The sequence below is a fragment of the Eublepharis macularius genome, chromosome 1, assembly GCF_028583425.1.
Source record: "Eublepharis macularius isolate TG4126 chromosome 1, MPM_Emac_v1.0, whole genome shotgun sequence".
NCBI lineage: Eukaryota > Metazoa > Chordata > Lepidosauria > Squamata > Eublepharidae > Eublepharis > Eublepharis macularius.
In genome coordinates, this window is record NC_072790.1 from 126,547,575 (window position 1) to 126,568,220 (window position 20,646).

The 20,646-nt window shown below is 41.1% G+C and overlaps 1 protein-coding gene across 4 annotated transcripts in view; it reads left to right on the plus strand.

Annotated features, from left to right (window-relative positions):
* STXBP5 (syntaxin binding protein 5) overlaps positions 1–20,646 on the plus strand; it is a 374,150-nt gene that overhangs the window by 345,082 nt on the left and 8,422 nt on the right. For all 4 annotated transcript variants that reach the window (XM_055002095.1, XM_055001852.1, XM_055001931.1 and 1 more), the window contains 4 exons: positions 4,557–4,796; positions 6,778–7,147; positions 11,627–11,792; positions 18,620–18,731. In XM_055002095.1, coding sequence (XP_054858070.1) covers positions 4,557–4,796; positions 6,778–7,147; positions 11,627–11,792; positions 18,620–18,731 — 888 coding nt within the window. The remainder of the gene's footprint in view (positions 1–4,556; positions 4,797–6,777; positions 7,148–11,626; positions 11,793–18,619; positions 18,732–20,646) is intronic.

Genomic DNA, 20,646 nt, shown 5'->3' on the forward strand with positions numbered 1-20,646 from the left:
GAGCCCCCTAAACAAGCTAACCCCAGCCACTCCCCATTATTTCCTATGAGAGAAACATTTTCAAAGCTTTCCAGGCAAAGGGAATCGTTAAGCAAAGGCACTCCCTGGCAAAAAGCCAGTCCCAAATGCAAATCCCATGCAAGCTGAACCCAAACAGAACCAAAGTGAAAGAGGGAAACCAATGTCAAACCAGAAAACCCCAATGTAAAAGAAGAGAATTCCAAACTAAAGGAGGGGTGAGGTTTGCTGGAGCTGAAAAGTTTAAAAGATAGCTGGTGGCAGCTTGAAAGGCTCCTTTAGAGCATCGCATGAGTGGAAGGGTGGGATGGGATGGCAATCCTTTCTGCATGCTACCTCCTGTCCCTGCCATCTTTGTGCCACTCTCTGCTGCGGCACAAAGGCTGCCACTGCTTTGTGCTGCTGCCCTCTTGCCTGTTCTGCTGCTGTCTTGCTTGCTGCTTTTCGGCCTCTGCTGCAGCTGAATCAATGCAGCCCAGCAGAGTTCAGCTCTCCGGATCTGATCCAGGATTGTCCAGTGTGATCCAGCATAGCTGGATTCTGCTGCATCTGCTTTAATCCTGCTATTTAGCCAAATCATAAATCCCAGATCATAGACTCCTGGTGTAATCCTGTTGACTGACTGGAGTAGTGTATCTGAAACTAGATTGTCATATGCTAGATTTTGGTTCTCTTGATTTGGTTCTCTTAAGTTCTCTTTGCTTGAATGTCTTTATTCAAATAACATTATTGCTGTTTTGAACAAATATGCCTGCTAAAACACTCATATTTGGCTCAGAAAATGGTACTGAAGAGCTCTCATCCTATAAAGCACACAAGAAAGGTACATACAAAGTAGAAGTCAAAGAGGCAGAATTCAGGAAGTCACACCCATCCCATAATATCAGTGAGTTATAAGGCTTTTGGTTAGTTTCTCTTGTCCTTGGTAATGGATATGTGCCAGGTTTCCCTACATGTTTTTATCTAACCTGCTGCTGTTTATATGATTCTTTTTACAAACATGCTTCTTAAATGCAACAAAATACCAATCAAAGTATTGTTAATATTTCAAGTTCTGGTGTTATGATTTGAACTCAAAGCAGACTTCCCTTTGAAATCTTTCTTGTGATCAGTAATAGAATCACTGGGTCATTTTGTTCATTTGCAGAGTGTAATCCGCCCTGAGCCTGCTAGTTGGGGAGGGTGGAATAGAAATCAAAAGTTAATAATAATTATTATTATTATTATTATTATTATTCCAGTAAATGCTGGCTGAACAATATTTTAAATGCCCCAAGTTCATCTGATAGGCATACTTGTTCTTTCCTTCAGGAGGTTACCATTCTGCTGTACACTTGATGGCACCAGTCTCTTCCCCCAGGCTGGCAGGCACTTCCTACCTTTTTTCTAGGACGCACCTTACCTTTATGCTTCCCGGAGCTGGAGGGGAGGATAACAGCTCTGCCCTTAATACAAGCAGTTCTCCCCAAGTAGGCAAGCAGGCACTCACTTCCTCACACATCATTCATTGTTCATATGTGGGTGCTGAGGTGGCTAATGCTATGAAGGTTCTCCCTGCCCCAACAGCATAGACCAGTGGGTAGATTCAGCATAGTGGCTTAATTTTCAAGGTATATTTCAGTTTCTTTTGCACCACAAAATGTTTGAAATATGTTACAGATTTGATAGATAGCTAGTTCCATTTTATTGGAATTTTCTAAACTATATGTGTAACTAGTTATATATATAGTTATATTACCCTACAATAAAACTAATTATTGCAGTAAAGGTTGATGGAATACAGAAAATGGGAATAAGATTGTTTTGTAGAAGTAATGTTGGTTCTGGATCCTGTGCACTGCTAGCAAATGGTACTGGCAGAAACATATCTTTCTCGCTTTCCCTTTATCTGAGAATGTACCTATGAGCACTAAAAAAAAGTAATCTAAGATTGGGGGGATCTGTGTAAACAAAGTCACAACACTTGGGGGTCTGCAGTGAAAATGGGAGAGCAGGCAAAATTGTATCTGCTGCTGCTTGCACTATTAGAGCCTAATCTGCTGGTAGAAGGCTGCTTGTACCAGAGAAAGGAAATCAAAGAATTTAACTTCCTTAAGTCTTCTGTTGACTGATAATTAAATGAAAAACAGAATACTAGCAAGAGCAACTGTAAGAATTTATGTATGTTCCTAGAATGGAATGGTGGTGGTGTTATTTAAGAAGCATATCATGAAATAGATATCAAATAAGATGTATGGTACCAAGCTTATATACTGTCTACTAGCAACAAAGCTCATTGTAGGAAAAAAGTACAATGGGCTCTAGAAAGGGGAGGGCAGGCAGGTGGGCATTCCCTCCTCCTCTATCACTGATCCCGGCTGGATGAAGGCGGGGTGGGTGGGCATGGCCACCTCCTCTGCACCTGATCCTGGCTGAGTGAAGGGGGCAGGCATTGCCGCCTGCTCCGCACCTGATCCCAGCTGGGTAAAGGGGGGCGAGCATTGCCACCTGCTCCACTTCTGATCCCACCTGAGTGATGGCTGGGTTTGGGCATTGCCACCTGTTCTGCTCCTGATCTCAGCTGGGTGAAGGGTGGATGGGCATTTCCACCTGCTCCACTCCTGATCCCAGCTGGGTGATGGCAGGGGGTGGGCATTGTCACCTACTCAACTCTTGATTCGAGCTGAGTGAAGGCAGAGGGCGGGTATTGCCCCCTGCTCCATACCTGATCCCATCTGGGTAAAGGGTGGGCAGGCATTGCCACCTGCTCTGTGCCTGATACTAGCTAGGTGAAGACAGTGGGCGAGCATTGCCACCTGCTCTGCTCCTGATGCCAGCTGGATGAAGGCGGGGGGGCATTGCCCCCTGTCTGATCCTGATCCCAGCTGAGTGAAGATGGGGAGCAGGCATTGCCACCTGCTTCGCTCCTGTTCCCGGCTGGGTGAAGGCGGAGGGCGGGCATTGCCACCTGCTGTGCTCCTGATCCCAACTGGGTGAAGGCAGGGGGCGGGCATTGCCACATGTTTTCGACCTGGGCTTCCCACCACGGCATGCTCTCTGGAGGTCTGGTTCCCTTGTCTGGGCTTCCCTCCACAGCAGCGTCCTCTGGAGGCACACCAAGGTAGGAAGTGAGTTGTCTTGAATACACTTCGCCTTTTATATAGTAGGATAATTAAGGAGACTCTTAAAGTGTAAATATTTTGTCCTAAACCATAGATAAAACATATTAAACTACAATTTTAAATGGTATAAACAATGTAATAAAATAATAAAAACCTACTATCAGCAAATAAACAAACCCAAACATTTGCAGAACAAAGAGTTCATGAGCAAAGTAAGCATAATGTGCAGTAGCAGTAAAAACCTGTGAAGTTATTCCAAGGTATGATAATTGAAAAACAGCATATGCCCAGCAAGACCTTCCTAGACAGGGTAGTTGCTCTGCCACAGAAATGTATATAAATTGAGTAATTCTATTATACCGTAGTATGTCTCCACTATATATTTATAGTACGTTTGTGTGTGTCTCTGTGTGTGTACAGTATAGCACCTTTCCAAATATATTCTATAGTGTAACACAATATGCCACAAAGGGAATCAGGTCTTCAAGGTTAAAGACAGGCTCTGAGGTCCATAATTACTTAGAACTAACAAGGCTGGAGAGGGGGCGGGAGATGGAGAGCAAGTTGTCGGATTTGTTTCAATATGCTCCACATATGTTTCAAATATATTTTACTAATTTTATTCTCTAGGTAAGCTAATCCCTAGTCCTACAAGTGCCATCCTCAGTAGCCACACCCTTCTAAGCTCACTGTGTTTCGGGTTGCACTACTACTCTGCCACAACCTTTTCCCTAACTTTACATCTTTAAAACCTATGTTGAATGGGGTAGGGTGTATATGTGTGCACTTAAACATTTGATTAAGTGTCTTTACTCCAGTTTTTTTTCTCTTGGGAACTTGGTTTGACTGCTTCTCTGATCTGTGGTGTTTCAAATTCATGCAATCATTTTCCTTCTAATTGGTTTCAGCAAATTCTTCCTCCATCGTAAAACTTTGAATTAATCAAATACAAGCAGTCAAGGGATTATCTGATCAAAGGGAGGAATTAATATCTCTAATTTTGTGTATGTCTTTTAAAAGAAGTAGTCACTATTTTCCACTAATCCATAGCAGTGAGTATCTTAAGAGAAATAAGAAAAAAGGATGCATCATGTAACACTAACATATTTTTTTAAAAGTATTACATGATTATAGTTGCCCTTTGTACTTTCCAAAAGCTGAATGATCTAAAGTACAGTATAACTGAACCGAGGAGGGGGTCATTCCTCACATTATGTGGCAGAAAATCATACATATGTTTCCGAGTATCTTTGTCTCATTCACTAACATCTTCAGATCTACAATTAAAAACCTTTTAAAAAGTATTATGCAAAATGGATTTAATACTAGGGAAGTGAGCTTTTAGAGATCCGGTATAGTGAAACATATATTCTGTTAGGTTATAAGTACAAACTACAAAACTATTTTCAGTATCTGCATTCATATAAAATCTTTCAGATGTGAGAGACAACTCATTCAGCCGATCTAGGAGTTCCAGTGTAACCAGCATTGATAAGGAATCCCGAGAAGCAATTTCAGCTCTTCACTTCTGTGAGACTTTCACACGGAAAGCTGATACAGCTCCCTCGCCCTGTTTGTGGGTTGGGACCACACTGGGCACAGTTCTAGTCATTGCCTTGAATTTACCCCCAGGAGGAGAACAAAGATTACTGCAGCCTGTAATTGTATCCCCCAGTGGTACGTATTGTATAACCAATGAATCAGTACAATAGTTATTTCATAAAATGAAGTCCATAATATATATTTGTAGTTCTTAAATGTGTTGTGATATTATTAGTTGTGAATATAATAATATGGACAGATATACCCAGAATATTATATAATTGTCAGAAAAATCCTTAAATGGACAATAAAAACACTGCATTTGCATAAAATTTGGCCAGAAAAGTTAAAATACTTATATTTTGTGTCTCCTAATGATCTAGATACATATTCAGCACATCGTATTTTTGTATGAACCATATCTAAATTCAGTATTATATTATTTTAAATTAAATTTATAATTTGCACCATACAAACTTAAGAATGTGAAAAATAAATATATCTTATTTATTTGTTATTTATAGTTTGTTTCCCACTGAGACTCAAAGCAGATTACAGAATGTAAGTTAGTACAATCGATAGGACTAGAGTTTCAGAAATCTGAAACAAACAAGGCATAAATATTAAACAGTGCAAGAAACAGTACTGCATTAGTTGAAATACAATGCAGTGAAAGCAAAGTAAAAACAGGTAATACATATTAGAGGTATAGTCCATATTTTCTCTACTGAAATGTCTTCCTGAATCATTCTTTTACAATGCATCCTTAAAGGCTCCCCTGAACCTCTTTTACATAGTTTGCAGAAAGCCAGTTCTTCTTGACCTCCTCAGTCAGGCCATTCTGTAATGTGGAGGCCACTACAAAGAATGCACATGTATGGGCAATTGTTGATCTTGCCCATTTGCCCATTTGCAGGGTGGTACCTGTAAAAGGTTCTGTTTATATGGGCAAAGCTGTCATGGTGGGGCATAGGAGAAGAGGTGGTCCTGCAGATAGGAAGATCCAAGGCCATGAAGGCTTTGTATGTGATAACCAGTACCTTGAATTGAACCTTTTGACTAATGGGCAGCTGATAGAGTTGATTGCAGAATGGGTATAAGATGCCCATATTATTTAAATTGCAGCACAATCCTAAACAGAGTTACACCCTTCTAATCCCAATTATTTCAGTGAACGTAGAAGGGTATAAAACTTTTTAGGAATGCCCTGTTAATGTTTTAAACTAGTATTTAAAATAAATTAACAATACAAATAATGCTTGAATTTTAGACAGTGTCTCTGTAAAATATTGTGTTTAAACAGCTTCATTAAAAGACACAATATGCCTTATGGGCTACACAGACTCTAATCAATACCCAAATACATTATGCTTAATATAAAAGTCTGTGTAAGCTTGATTGAAAGATACTTTTGAAAAGCTTTACATCAGTAAGTTTTTTTCATCATTTCATTTCTAGCAGCTGTCTGAAATTCTTCTTGAAAAAGTATTATAGGAGATGATTACTTTGATACAGTATTTTTCTCCTCATTGATTTTATATCCAAGACATATTTGTACAATTCAGCTTTCTGTTAATATGAATGAATATTGGCATTTGAAGTTGTTTTCAAAGTCAGTGTTAAGTCATATATCCCCAAGTCACCTTATTTGAGGCATATATTATTTTGTAATGAATCACCTTTTAATTCCAAATTCCAAGAACATATTAATGTTCCCAGTTAGGACAAGGTCAAGAAAGAAAAATGAAACTGGAATCTTATTAATGACTATATTTAAAGTTTAGAGGTCTATTTTTATTAATTACTAACTATTATATAAATGTAATTTTTATAGCTTCTCCAGTTTGATCTTTGCTTAAGTTGATTTTTTGCATGTATTTTTTGAAGACTCTAGTTCAGTGCATGTCCTTGTTCAGGAATGGTACGTGAGCACATGCAACATGGTATTATGCTACTGAAATCAGTAATTTAATTGTGCGTTCATGTTCTTTTGAAATTAGGACTAAATCTATGGATGTGCTAAAATATACTTCAGAATAGTTGCAAAATATTTCTGACCAACCACAAACTAAACTAAAAAGAAACTTCAGAAATGTTCTCAACTTCTATATCTTAGGAACCATACTGAGGCTTAAAGGAGCAATCCTGAGAATGGGTTTTCTGGACACAACAGGATCATTAGTTCCACCTGCGTATGAACCCTGGAGAGAACCCAATGTTCTTGAAGACAAGGATGAAAAGGATAAGTCAAAAAAACGGCGGCCTGTCTCAGTGTCTCCATCATCCTCTCAGGAAATCAGTGAAAATCAATATGCAGTGATATGTTCTGAAAAGCAAGCAAAAGTTATTTCACTGCCCTCACAGAACTGTTCTTATAAGCAAAATATAACAGAGACTTCATTTGTCCTTCGTGGGGACATAGTGACACTGAGCAACAGTATCTGCCTTGCTTGCTTCTGTGCCAATGGACACATAATGACTTTTAGGTAAGACATTAAATGCGAAAAGGAAAAGTGCAGTTACTAATGGTGTGCAGCAAAAAAAAAAATCAATATTATTTGGATCCAGGTATCAGGAGTAGAGATGGGCACGAACAGCAGTACGAACAAAAAAACCCCCACGAACAGCCCAATCTGCTGTTCGCGAACAAGCTGTTCGTGAGGCCCCATTCTAAATGAACATGTGGTTGTTGCAAGCCTCGTTCGTTGCTGTCCGTCTTGCTGTTTGTCAAGCCAGACAGTCTGGCACCTGTAATCAATTCCCTTGGCAACTTAGGTAGGGATTGTCTGAACTCCTGCTATTGCCGTGGAAACCCCAATTTAAGCCCAATTTAGCTTGATAGACAGGTCTTCCTTTCAAGTGTGGAGCTCCAAATTTGTTACAAGGGAGCAAAGAGCAGGGGGAGGGGGGCTCTCAGCTCTGGTTTTGCAGACAGCGAAGAAGGAGAGACAGTTGCTGTTGGCATTTTGATAGAGTGCATTGGAGCTTGAATTTTCTTTGTGTGTGGTGGGATAGGGATCTACCCCTTCAAGTTCCAGGGCTGCTTTCAGGCTCTGGGCCAAGCTATTATTTATTATTGGTACCTTTCCTGCTGCCTGCTCAGGTAAGATTTCTGGGAGTGGTGCGGTAGGGCTCTACCTCTTCAAGTTCCAGGGCAGCTGCCAGGCTCTGAGGCCAAGCTATTATTTATTATTGGTAGCTTTCCTGGTGCCTGCTCAGTTCAGGTTTCTGGGAGTGGTGCGGTAGGGATCTTGACTTGGATGATGGCTGGAGAAGAGCCGGCTGGCCCCCACGAACAGCCAACCACGAACATGTTCATGAACAGGGCCATGTTGTTCGTGAGTCCCTGTTCATGGATGGCAACAAACAACGAACATCATGTTTGTTTGTTTTTCTGTTCGTGCCCATCTCTAATGAAGAATACCATAAATAGTCATTATTCCTGATATTCCGGTATGATTTAGTATTCGGATTCAGTTTTATTTGTGAATCCCAAATATATTTGACCCATTGTTCCCTATGGGAGAAACTATCCAAGGGACTGGAGGGTCCATTTTGCAAGTAAACACCTTCAAAATTGCAGGGAATCTAGTCCATTTGATCCACTAAATACCACCCAAGTTCCAAGAAGATTGGATCCAGGGGTCCAATTCTATGGGCCCCTGAACAAGATGCCCCCTGCCACCATCCACTGTTTTCTAGAGGGGGCAATTCCAAGGCATTCTAGGGCAAAAAAACCCCTTAACCAAACCCAGAGGGACAACCCCTGGCCAAAAGTCAGTCCCAATGCAGACTGAACCAGCCAAGCCCAACAAAGCCAATGCCAAACCAGAGAATCTCAGCAGAACCAATGTCAAATCAGAAAATCTCAACAGAACCGAATGGAAGCAAGGTACACTGTTACATGCCCAACAGAACCAATGTCATTCAAAAATGCCAAGCAGAACCCAAGCCCAATGCAAGCCCAACAGAACTAACATCAAGCCAGAGAATCCCAGCATTCAGTGTAGCAAGTCATTAATACCAAGGGAGCAGCCAGACTTGGCAATGGCATATGGCAATCAAGCAATACTCCCTCCCCTCTCTTCCTATTGCCTGGGAAGCCTGCAAAGGAGGGAGGGACAAGCTGCTACAACCTTTAAAATGTGATTCTTGGATATTCCTGAATTTATCTGGACAATTCAGTAACATAAATACCAGTTTATCCAAATATGCTGGATATACCCGAATAATTCAAAATAATCTTTGGGGGTATATATTTGGTATTCCCAAGACGAATCAAATATCTCTAGCAGTTACCATACGTGTATTTGCTAAAAATGGATTACTGTATATAGACTCTTGGAAAACAAGTAAGCTAGATGAATAAGGGCACAACTGTTTAACAAAAAGTACTTTGAGGAGAGGGCTTTCATATATTCTTTTAGATTTTTACGCTGTAAGTGCATGACTTCCCTGACCTGGATAGCCTAGACTAGCTTGATCTCATCAGATCTCAGAAACTAAGCAGGGTTAGCCTTCGCTAATAATTGGATGGGAGACCATCAAGGAAGACCACGTTTGCTATGAAGAGGCATACAATGGCAAACCACCTCTGTTAGTCTCTTGTCTTGAAAACCCAAGCATGGGTTGCCATAAATCAGTCATGACTTAACTGTACTTTCCACCACCACCACCAGGTATATGACTAATTATTTTGATAATATTCTACTTTTCTTACTTTCATAAGAAAAGTTGCTTGTTTTCTGTTGCTACATATCCCATGTATCCATTACTTTTCTAACAAAAAAAATTTAAGTGATTAATTAATTTTTTGGAACATTGAGAACTTAAGAATGGTTCTCACACAGCCACATCTAGTTTATACATTCACAGGAACCATGAGAACAAGGTTTACTTTACACTGAAGGTTCTGGGCAATCCTAAGGCTTACTTCCCTCATATACAACCTAAATTCTGTGCTATATGTGAGCTAGTCCACATTTTTTGTAATCTAGCGCAATTTTTGATAGTAAAAGTCCATTGTTTTCCTTTTTTTTCTTCATTGCATCCAGTGTAATTTTTTGGCTTGATTTGCATATTATTTAGACTACAATCCAATATCTATTATGATCAGTTTTGTTTTAGAATGCTTTTTGCCACTGGCTCAGTTTAGATGTTGTCCCGAAGCACAGGTTGTGTTAACTTTAGTTCAGAACCCAAATAATGGTTTGAACTTCCAAAAATATGGGCAAACAACGGGTTCAAATTAGTGGTGTGCAGGAACAGAAAGATTCGGTTTTCCCAAAAAGTCGGAAATAAGTGATTTCTGATGTTGCAAGCCGCTTTGGAAACTGCTTATCGCCATGCTTTGGTAGGCTCCGTGAAGACTCGGAGTACACCAAAACTTCCTGCCTCACCACTTTTTTCACCCGATGGGAGAGGAGGGGTTCCCTCCTCCCCCTCCCATCGGGTGAAATAAGTGGCGGGGAGACTTCTCACGCTTCAGTTGGCTGGCAGGGGGGATCCCCTGCAAGGTGAAGTTTAAAGGGTCCTTTCCCTGCCGCCTGCAAGCAGTAGGGAAAGGGCCCTTACCTCACTTCAGCTGGCCTGCAGGGGGATGGATCCCCCTGTGAGCCAGCTAAAGTTTAAAGAGCCCTTTCCACGCTTCTGCTGGTCTACAGGGAGATGCCTCCCTGCGGGCCAGCTGAAGTTTAAAGGGCCCTTTCCCTGCTTGCAAGTGGCAGGGAAAGGGTCTTTTAAATTTCAGGTGGCCCGCAGGGAGGATCCTCCTCTGCTGGTCAGTTGGAGCCAGCCATGGAGTTTGAACATGCCCCGAAGCTTCCCGGATCACTTTGGGAAGCTTTGATCTGACATTTCCTAACTGTTAGCTTATCATAATCTTGTATGAATCAGATCTATACTGAAGGTTAAGCTTACTAATAGTGGTGCCAAGGAAGAGTTTATTCTGTGATTAATGATCTGTTAATAGATTTTCTAGTTAGTCACTAAGTGTATTTCTGATGTATCTTCCTCAGTCATTTTATATAACCAGAAAGTTAGCATAGTTCAGAATATAAATGATATTAACAGTTTGCCTTACTTTTTGGCAAATATTATTTGTTCATTGTTTCCTTACTTGCTGACAGACTGTTGCCTACCTCTGGTGTGTTTTCTAGTCACGAAAACATAATGATGTAGTTGGGTTGATTAAGAGTGACTTGGAGCAATTGTTTAATCATTCCTTTTGGGTACTGTGTCCAATGAAGGATTTAGTAGGCATAATTTTGCTAGTATTTTTCAGTATTGCCATCTAATTTTTGAGTATTTCAAGCTAGTCGCCATCTATAAGGAGAGAGATTGCTCCTGTTTTTCTTGAGATGTATTTTTGAAATATCTATAAATGTTATCTCAGTGTAATGTGAAACAGAAACATCGCAGGTGAATTCCAAGCACCACATAACTACTTGTAGGCCCAGTGAGGTTTGGGACTTGTGTCCATTTAATATATAAACATTTAGGTTAGTTTCTTTGCTTGTCATTTATATGATATCACCTTAGTCGAGGCAAGCAGATGTCACCAGTTACAATGTCTAGCAACAAGGAAAACAAAGTTTTTCTCTTTTTTTTCAATTCACTACCTTAAAAAAATTAAAGAAGAAAAAGCCTAGTCATTCCGCATGATTTAATTCCATTTCTTAGAGACTATCATATTCCAACTGGGCAATAAATTGCTACTGCTTTTTGTACTGTTAGGTTTAAATTCCTGAAAAATTTAGATTGTTAAAATAAATGAAAAATAGAAGCCTGCTATTTATTTTCATTTGCCTAGCAGGTCGAATTTCTAGGGCAAGGGGCCTAGAGGAATCTCTGATCTTAATGTCAGCCAAAAAGGGGGGGGGGGTTAGTGCGCTGTATCAGGTTTAGAAACAGCAATGATAAGAACTCTTTTTTCATGTTAACAATCTTTTAATTCTATTCTCAAGTTTACCAAGTTTAAGGCCGCTGTTGGATGTTTATTACTTGCCACTTACCAACATGCGAATAGCCAGAACATTTTGCTTCACCAACAACGGGCAGGCATTGTACCTTGTCTCACCTACAGAAATCCAGAGAATCACTTACAGTCAAGAAACATGTGAAAATCTACAGGTAAAGTATGAAACATTATAACATTCTCTTGGTAATGGTGACAGAGAAGCATACTCTATAAGACACACTTTCTTTTTTGCTATTCTCATCATAGCTTATCGAAACATATGGACTGAATAGGCCCAAATGGTGGGTTGAACTGTAGCATAGGAAGCAGACAGCTGGAATTTAAAGTGTGTTTGCTTAAACTCGTGTCACAAACTATATTCAATTTGATGGAAACAAAATGTTTCCAAGTTCCAGATTTTGCATCTGAGAGAAAATCAAGATTAGGATAGACTTGAGCAAAGCTCTTTTTTAGATTTTTGCAGAAAAACCTTTTCCCATTTTGACCAGCACCACTTGTTTTAGTAATCAGTGAGAGATCAACTTGGCATTCCATCTTGTATTAAGCTTAGGAGTACAGGCAATCATTTGTTCTAGTATCGCTTCTACGGTTACTGGCTGATTTTGTCAGTCATTAAACGGTAAGCTGAATTTAGGTACATGGTGAAACCATTATGTGACTTCTTCTCTGTATATACCCTTCCTGAAGGTTGTAATGCATATTGTTAGCATGTTTCTGTGCATCTGTGTTTAATTGTAAACCAAACTGGTCTCCTGTTGTTATCAAATATAAATTCTGTTAAATGACCAAATTTACATTTGCATGAAGGTATTGTATTTGTAATAAGCATCTGGTATAAATTCTTTGAAGAAAATTAGATTTGTAGAACTTGAGAGACAACTCAGCCTTTAATCTGAAAAAAGGTGAGGTGACGTTATAAAGCATAATCCTTTGTCTTAAGAGCCAAATGTTAAAAAATGGATCTAACATGCAGAAAACTGTAGGTTCATCATTAGTCTTCTGTGCAGTCCCATATTGGGACTGTGCAGGTGCAGGCTGTCCACGGGAAAGATTTTCAAGCTTGCAAATGGTAGGGATTGCGCCCATCCAAGCTACACGTATGCACAGAGACTTCCCACTGAATGCAGTGTTGCTGGGCAAGATCTCGTAGCCTGGTTACAGTCTGCACATCTTCTCACCTTGGTTCCGACACCACCAGTTCCGATCCTGCCCACCCCCAGTTCCAACAGCCACCCCATCGGCCTCCCATCAGTTTCGAGCTCAGTCACCTCTTCCCTCCAATTCCGACAACTGCGAGGATATGCTCTCCCGTTCCAAGACTATCTCTGAATTAGTGTCAGATCCATCCCCAGAAGAAACGGTGGGTGCCTCAACATCACCATCCCCTACTGAAGATTCCCGCTTATTTTCAGAACAGATGCTCAGAATGGCCAAGGCACTAGACCAACTCAGTGATGACTCATTACAACAAATGAAAAAGAATCAACAAACAGCACATTCACTAGTGGTCATCGCCCCTTAACAGCAGCAGCAACAACACCAATACGCTAAATACAGTTACCAGAGCCACCCACTGTACTACCAACGTTCAAAGTACTCATCCCAACCTTATCGACAGAGGGGCTACTCATCTTACCCTTGTGCAGGTTCGAAGATACCTAATAAACCCGGATCCAGGCAACCTTACCTGCATTCTCCAAAATCAGCCCAAGGGCAAAATCCACTGTTCTAATTGACAGTACAACCCAGCCTTTTCAGGGATAGGCTAGCTCCCCTTCATGAGGCTAGGGATATGATCACATCAGACTCTTGGGTTCTCAGAATTATTAGCAAAGGCTACTAACTTTGGTTTATAGAGTTGCCACAGTTACCTCCACCCTCCAATTTGTTCTATTGAAGCCCTTTCCCCGGTTATTGAGGAACTGCACTCAAAGGGAGCCATGGACAGAGTACCCACTTAGATTCTACTCTAGATACTTTTTGGTGGAGAAAAATGACAGTGGACTCCACTCTATACTAGATCTCAGCAGACTAAATCTGTTTATTAAAGTTGAAAAGTTTAGAAGGTTAACTCTCTCCAGTGTCTTATAATATCTAGAACCACATAACTGGTTTGCGGTAATAGACCTCAGGGATACCTATTTCCGTATGGCTATACATCCTGAACACAGAAGGTATCTTAGATTCTCCTTCCAGGGAGAAATATTCTAATACATGGCCCTCCCCTTTGGGTTGTCTTTGGCACCTCATGTTTTCACAAAGTGAATGGCAGTGGTAGTCGCCCATCTTAAGTCTAGGAGTTGTGCCATCTACCCTTACCTAGATGATGGGCTCCTAGTTGCTCATCCTAGGACTCTCTTTCTAGAGTACGTGAATGTTTCCATCCAGACTATATCCTGGTTGGGCCTCGTCATCAACTGGAAGAAATCCTCCCTTGTCCCTACTCAAATTATCCAGTTCATAGGGGCTAGACTATATGCAACCATTGGGAGAGATTTCCTGTCCTTGGACAGAACCAGGTCACTGCAAGCTTTAGTCCCTAAGTTTCAGGACCACAAATTCCAGTCGGCACTAACCATTCAAAGACATCTAGGGCTTATGGCTTATGGCAGCTACCACCAATTTGGTACCCTTTGCCCACCTAAATATGAGACCTGTACAAAACTGGTTTCACAGACACATCAAAACGTTTAGGGACTCCCAGCAACAGATATTATCCATTCCAAGAGCCATAACCAGACCTCTCAATTGGTGGTCATATAATGGAAACGTCTTTAGAGGTATTCCATTTGGAATTCAGTTACTGGATATCTCTATCACCACAGTTGCCTCACTTACAGGTTGGGGTGCACGCTGTGGGGACCTCTCTATACAAAGGACATAGTCATACTCAGAACATTCTATGCACATCAGTGTCCTAGAACTTAGAGAAATTCGCTACTCCCTTGCTTTTTTTGCAGATACCCTGAGCAACAAGAGGATTCAGGTCCACACCGACAACACAACCACCCTCTACTATCTCAACAAGCAAGGGGGAACTGCTTCATTGACTCTGTGCTCTGAGGCATCAGAACTATGTCACTGGGCCATACAGAACAACATACCCCTCAAGCAACTTGCATAGCAGGCACCATAAACAACAAGGCAGACTCCTTAAGCAGAGTCTTCAAACCTCACCACAAATGGTCCATCAACCTAGATGAAACCCACTGCAACTTTAATTTGCTCTCCTGGAAGGTAGCCCTCCTCATAGCAGTTACCTTATTAAAGAGGGTGGGTGAGCTAGCTGCCCTGCACATAGACCCACATTTTCTGCAATTTTTCAACAAGAAAGTCATCCTGTACCCCAGTTTGGAGTTGCTTCCCAAAGTAGTCTCCAGATTTCACTTACAACAAAAGGTTGTTCTGCCAGTGCTCTTCCCCTGCCTGACCTTCGAATTAGAATGCACACTCCACAAATTAGATATCAAGAGGACTTTATTGTATTATGTTAACAGAACAAGTTCTTTTAGGAGGTCCAATGCCCTATTCGTATATTATTCAGGCCCACTTAAGGGTCTCCTGGTAGCCAACCAGTCTCTCTTCAGATGGATTGTGACAGCCATCAGATGATGCTGTTCCTTGGCCAAAGTTCCCTGCTTGGTGACCATTAGAGCACATTTCACCAGAGCACAGTCTTTGTCAGCTCATTTTTCTGTGACGAACTCCTCTATAGGACATTTGCTAAACCGCACCATGGTTGTCAGTGGACACATCCATACACCACTATTCTGTGGATGTGAATGCCAGGAAGGATGCAGCAGTAGGGACGGCTGTCCTGCACTCATTGTTATCCTAGTCATCTCACACCCTCCTCCATTGGTGAGTAGCTTGCTATACTCCCAATGTGGGACTACACAGAAGACCAACTATGAAAAATGCTGTGCCTGCCTGTAACTGTTGTTTTTATAGCTCTTCATGCAGGCACACATTCCCTTCCTCCTATCCTTCTGTCATAGTCTCAATTTGACCTGCAGCAGCCTAGAGGGAACTAAGGGAAGGGGATTCCTTTGCCCAGTAACATTGCATTTGGCAGGAAGCCTCCGCGTATGCATGTAGCTTGGAAGAGAGTGCCCCCTACCATTTGAGAGCTTGAAAATCTTTCCAGTGCCCAGCCTGTACCTGCACAGTCCCGGTGTGTGTCTGCACAAAGACATAGACAAACAACAGTTACTGGTAGGTGCAACCCTGTTTTCATTGTTGATCTTGTGCAGCCCCACATGGGACTATGAGTGCTCAGGCCTGCCAACCAGAGGATTTTACAACTTTTTCTCCACTAAGAGGGCACGTTCTCATCCCAGAGCACCTGCATGGCTATTTCCTACCAATAATGCCCACGCTTTGGGGGAGCAAGCCCCCTGACCTTCTGTTCCTTCTTTGCTGCTGACCAGTTAGGATCATCAGTAGGAGCTTCTCCTCTATTTGCAAGCTTTATCGTCACTGATCCCCTTCTTCAGAGAGATAGAGTGTCAGCAAAATCTCTAACTTGCTTGTGGCTGATAAAGTCTTGTTTTGCACTCAGTGTGCAACAAAAATGACAAGGATGGACAGGCACTCACACTGCCTCGTTAGCCTGGGGAAAAGCAACCATGTGAATTCCTGTGAGCACTGCCAGGTTTTCACCCCCAAGGTCAGAGCCAAACGAGCTGCTATGCTCAAGGCTGTATTGTGAGAGCAGGCATTGTCAGCAGTGACCAGCCCTTCAAATCTGACAGTTGATTGGTCGAGATCAGAGTCGAGAGAGACTGCGCGCAGCACCTCAGAACCTCCTAGTTGTTGATCTCAAAACAGGTGCAGTGGAATAGATTGAAACTCCTCGAACGCTTTCGCCTCACAAAAAAAAAGCCAATTTATTTGTTTGAAGAGGAAGGTGAGATAATACAATCCCATTTGGATCAGGTGGAACCGTTTTTTCGGAGTCCTGCCCATATGAATGTCCTTCCTGGTACCAACAGGAGCAGCGTCTGGCATCAGATGCTGATTGGGGAGATGTGTATTACACAGAGTCTGTTGGAGCTATGTCTGACTATCGGGCTCCAGGACCTTGATGCCTTATCTTAATACCCAAGTCTGCAATGGTATTTGTCATATTCCACCAGAGCAGTTTATGAAAAGGAATTAAGGGAAGTTTGTTAGACACTTAGCTCCTTTGCAGATAAGTTAGAGAACAAGAGTGTGCAGATACAGATAATTGTACAGCCATGTTCTATATCAATAAGCAAGGGGGTATGGCATCCAAGATGCTTTGCATGGAGACCCTCTCCATATGGAAGTGAACAGTATGAAACAAGGTTACCCTCCAGGCTGTACATATCCCTGGAGTTTCCAACAATGTTGCAGACAAACTTAGCAAATTGGGTTTTGCTACTCATGAATGATTGATAACTGGATCTATATTTATAGCTGACCTTCCAATGATGGGGATGGACCTCAACAAGGGAAAAAAGTAAGGCTCACATGGTTTGCTACATCAGGACACAGCCTCCCTAGGGGACACCTTTCAGAGCAGATGGTCAGGACACCAGTTTTATGCATTCCCACCTATCTCGCTAATACTGCGTGTGGTGGGGAAAATACAAGCAGGACAGACCATGTGTATTGTAATAGCACATGGCAGCTATTTCAGCCTTCCCAGTAGACGGAAAAACTATTTTCACATTACATTTCTAAACTGTTCCCGAAAGGAACTGAGTAACATGTTTCCACCAACCACTCAAATAGTGCCACAGTGGTTACTACAGTTGGTCCTAGCTAAATTGATGAAGAAACCATTCAAAGCTTTGATCAAATATCCCTTGAGGATTTTGGCTTATGAAATAGCTTTTTAGTGGCAATTACATCCACCAGGAGGGTGAGCAAATTAGCAGCTCTGAAGATGGACCAATCATTCCTTAAAATATATCCAAAGAAAGTAGTCCTCAGGTCAAGTCTTGAGTTTGTTCCTAAAGTGGTTTCTAAATTCCACATGAGACAAGAGATAGTGTTCTTCCTGTCACCTACTTCAAAGGCAGAAAGAGCACTTCATACACCAGATGTGAGAAGGGCTTTTGTTCTACTTAGATCATACAACCCAATTTAGAACACATACCCATCAGTTCACTTGCTCTGCCAGACCTAAGAAAGTGAAGAGGGCATCTTTACAAACCACTGCGAGATGGGTGGTACAGACCATCAAAATGTTATGAAAACACTGACATGCCCTGTCCTTTGGAGGTCTGTGCACCAGGTCTCAGGCGAGATCAGCAGCACTTTTTATAGGTGTACCATTACATGAGATCTGCAAAGCTGGAACTTGGGCATATGCTGATACTTTTGTGAAGCACTATGCCCTGGATATGTTCAACAGGAAAGAAGCAGTGGTGGGTCAAGCAGTTTTGCAGTCTTTGTTCCAGAGAAGAGTCAATCTTCCTCCTATTAAGTGGCTTGCAAAACTCCCATGTGGGACTGCACAAGAAAACCAACATTGAAAAGAAAGTTGAGCTTACCTGCAACTGTTGTTCATTGAGTTCTTCTGTGCAGGCACACATACCCTCCCTCCTGCACTGCTATATACGCTTCACTTCTCACTTTGGAGAGTTTTGGTGGCAGAGGAGAAACTGAGGGTCAGAGGGTACACTCCCCCAGAGCATGGGCATTTTCGGCAGGTAATCGCCACGCAGGCACTCTGGGAGGAGAGCATCCCCTCTTAGAGGAGAAAAGGCTTTAAAATCCTCTGCTTGGCAGGCCTGTGCATGCACAGTCCCATGTGTGCCTGCAGAGAAGACCTCAATGAACAACAGTTACAGGTAAGTGCAACTCTGTTTTCTCTTAGTTTCTGCAGACCACCAGCATTGAATTGCGTGGACGCTTTGAATGTAACAAAAGAACTCTTGCCTTTAGGTGTAAAATCTAAATATAATTTTGGGGAATAGCTGAAAATGACTTTTACTTCTGTCTAAAGGAAATGTTGGGTGAACTCTTCACACCAGTAGAAACACCAGAGGCACCAAACAGGGGATTCTTCAAAGGCCTATTTGGTGGTGGAGCACAGTCACTTGACCGAGAAGAACTCTGTAAGTTGTTCTTTTTAAAGATAGACATATTTTCAAATGAGAAAAGTGAGGTAATATAGTTGAAATCGTTAAAAAAAAATCCAGGAATAAATTTTTCCAGGACTGCATTGAGGAGAAGAATGTGGGAAAGATTATGATCCTTGCATCTGCAGATTGTTGATTATTTATTTACTTCATTTATACCCCACCTTTCTCCCCAAGGGGGACCCAATGTGCCTCATATGATTTTATCCTCACAACAACCCTGTGAGGTAGCTTAGGCTGAATGGGATTTTAGCCTGGGCTGGATCTAACCTCATGGCTGCTTCCCCAATTAAACTGGGAGAAACTCAGTTTTTTCCATCAATTTTACAGAAAAACCAAACAGTTTTGTCAGTTGTGTTTCATTCCCAGCATGTTCTAGTATTTTTCACTTCCTTTCAAACTGATTTATTTATTGGCAGTTGCAGTGTCACCTGTCCATATGTGGACTGATAAAGCAGTATTAAGGTTTCACTGGACTACTGTTTCTTAAATTTTAATCTGTCCCTTTGTTCTAAAGCAATTTCCGTTTCTTAGCTTAATTTTCTCATTTGGGTTCTGTGGTATTTCTGCACAATTGGTCCTTGTAGGGAGTATTATTAGTTTTCCTAACTGCATCATTACAAAATTGCAATAATAAAATTACTAAACAGTTTAGCAATTAAAAGATCTTTCCCTCTCCTGCAAGGAAACTGATTAAGTATAAATTCAGGAACATTGTATAAGTGAACAAGAAGCAAATAATTAAGCACAGTGAAGTAGAAGTCACTGTAGAACAAAACTGAATAGCAATCTAAAGGGATTTTTACTAAGAACAGTAGAACTTCTGTTAATGGGACTTTTTTCCAAGTATACCTACGTATAAGTAGGATCTTGCTCATGAGGATGGATACTGTCAGATTTTTAAGGAGACTGTAGTGTTGTATGGAAACATCATCTTAGTTCTACTTGTAGCTTATTGTGAAAAAGCAGTCTTATAACACTACAAAAAGTCATAGTATGGAAATGCAAAAAGAGGGCCCTGCCAATGAAGAATTTCTTTTGCTTGTGCAGTCTCTCATCACAACAACAGTTATAGGGTAAATGTGTTCAGCACATAGATTTTGTGTATGTGTACACACACGTTTGGAAATGCGTAGGGACCTTCAAATGACGTAAAATTTGTTTTCCATGGTAAAATCTTGCTTTCTCTTCCTTGATTCTGCATAGTATGAAAGCAACATGCCTTTTATCTCCTTTAGAAAAAAAATACTTAACTACAGTTGGTAGCTTAAATTATTACCTTTGTCACATCACAAAACATACACATCAGTTTCATTCATCCTGCTGCCACTGTATTCAAATAGATTTTAGTAATTCTATGCCCTTTTTATGAGCCTTCAGAAGGACATCAGAGGCTATCCATTTGAAAATGATCTTTTTAATTAACATTTTGTTTGTCTTAATGGAACAAACCAAGAAATAACTTAGTACAGGAACTTTTAAAAGGAAGGGGGAAATGCCAAATTCAGTGGTCCACAAGGCAAAATTCTCTGTCCCCCAAGGCAAAGAGTGTTTTCAACTTCTAATCTCCTGAAACGAAAGGAAAGTTGGGTCAGGCACTTGGCTGCACTCCATCTTTTTGTGGCCATGTTCTCATCATTTGATGGATATTGTTCTAGCTCATTGTTCTAGCTCATTGATGGATATTGTTCTAGCTCATTTTAAATCATACAAGAAATGTGTAGTGTGTAGGCCAAGTGTAATTTTCACAAGAGTCTCAAACACTTTATTAAACAAATATGTTTAATAAAAATCATTAAATTATATCAGATTCATTTTCATACATGACACTGTTCAAATTGGTTTTAAAATAAAAATGTATTCAGTTTTTATCTCCAAAATCACTTAACTA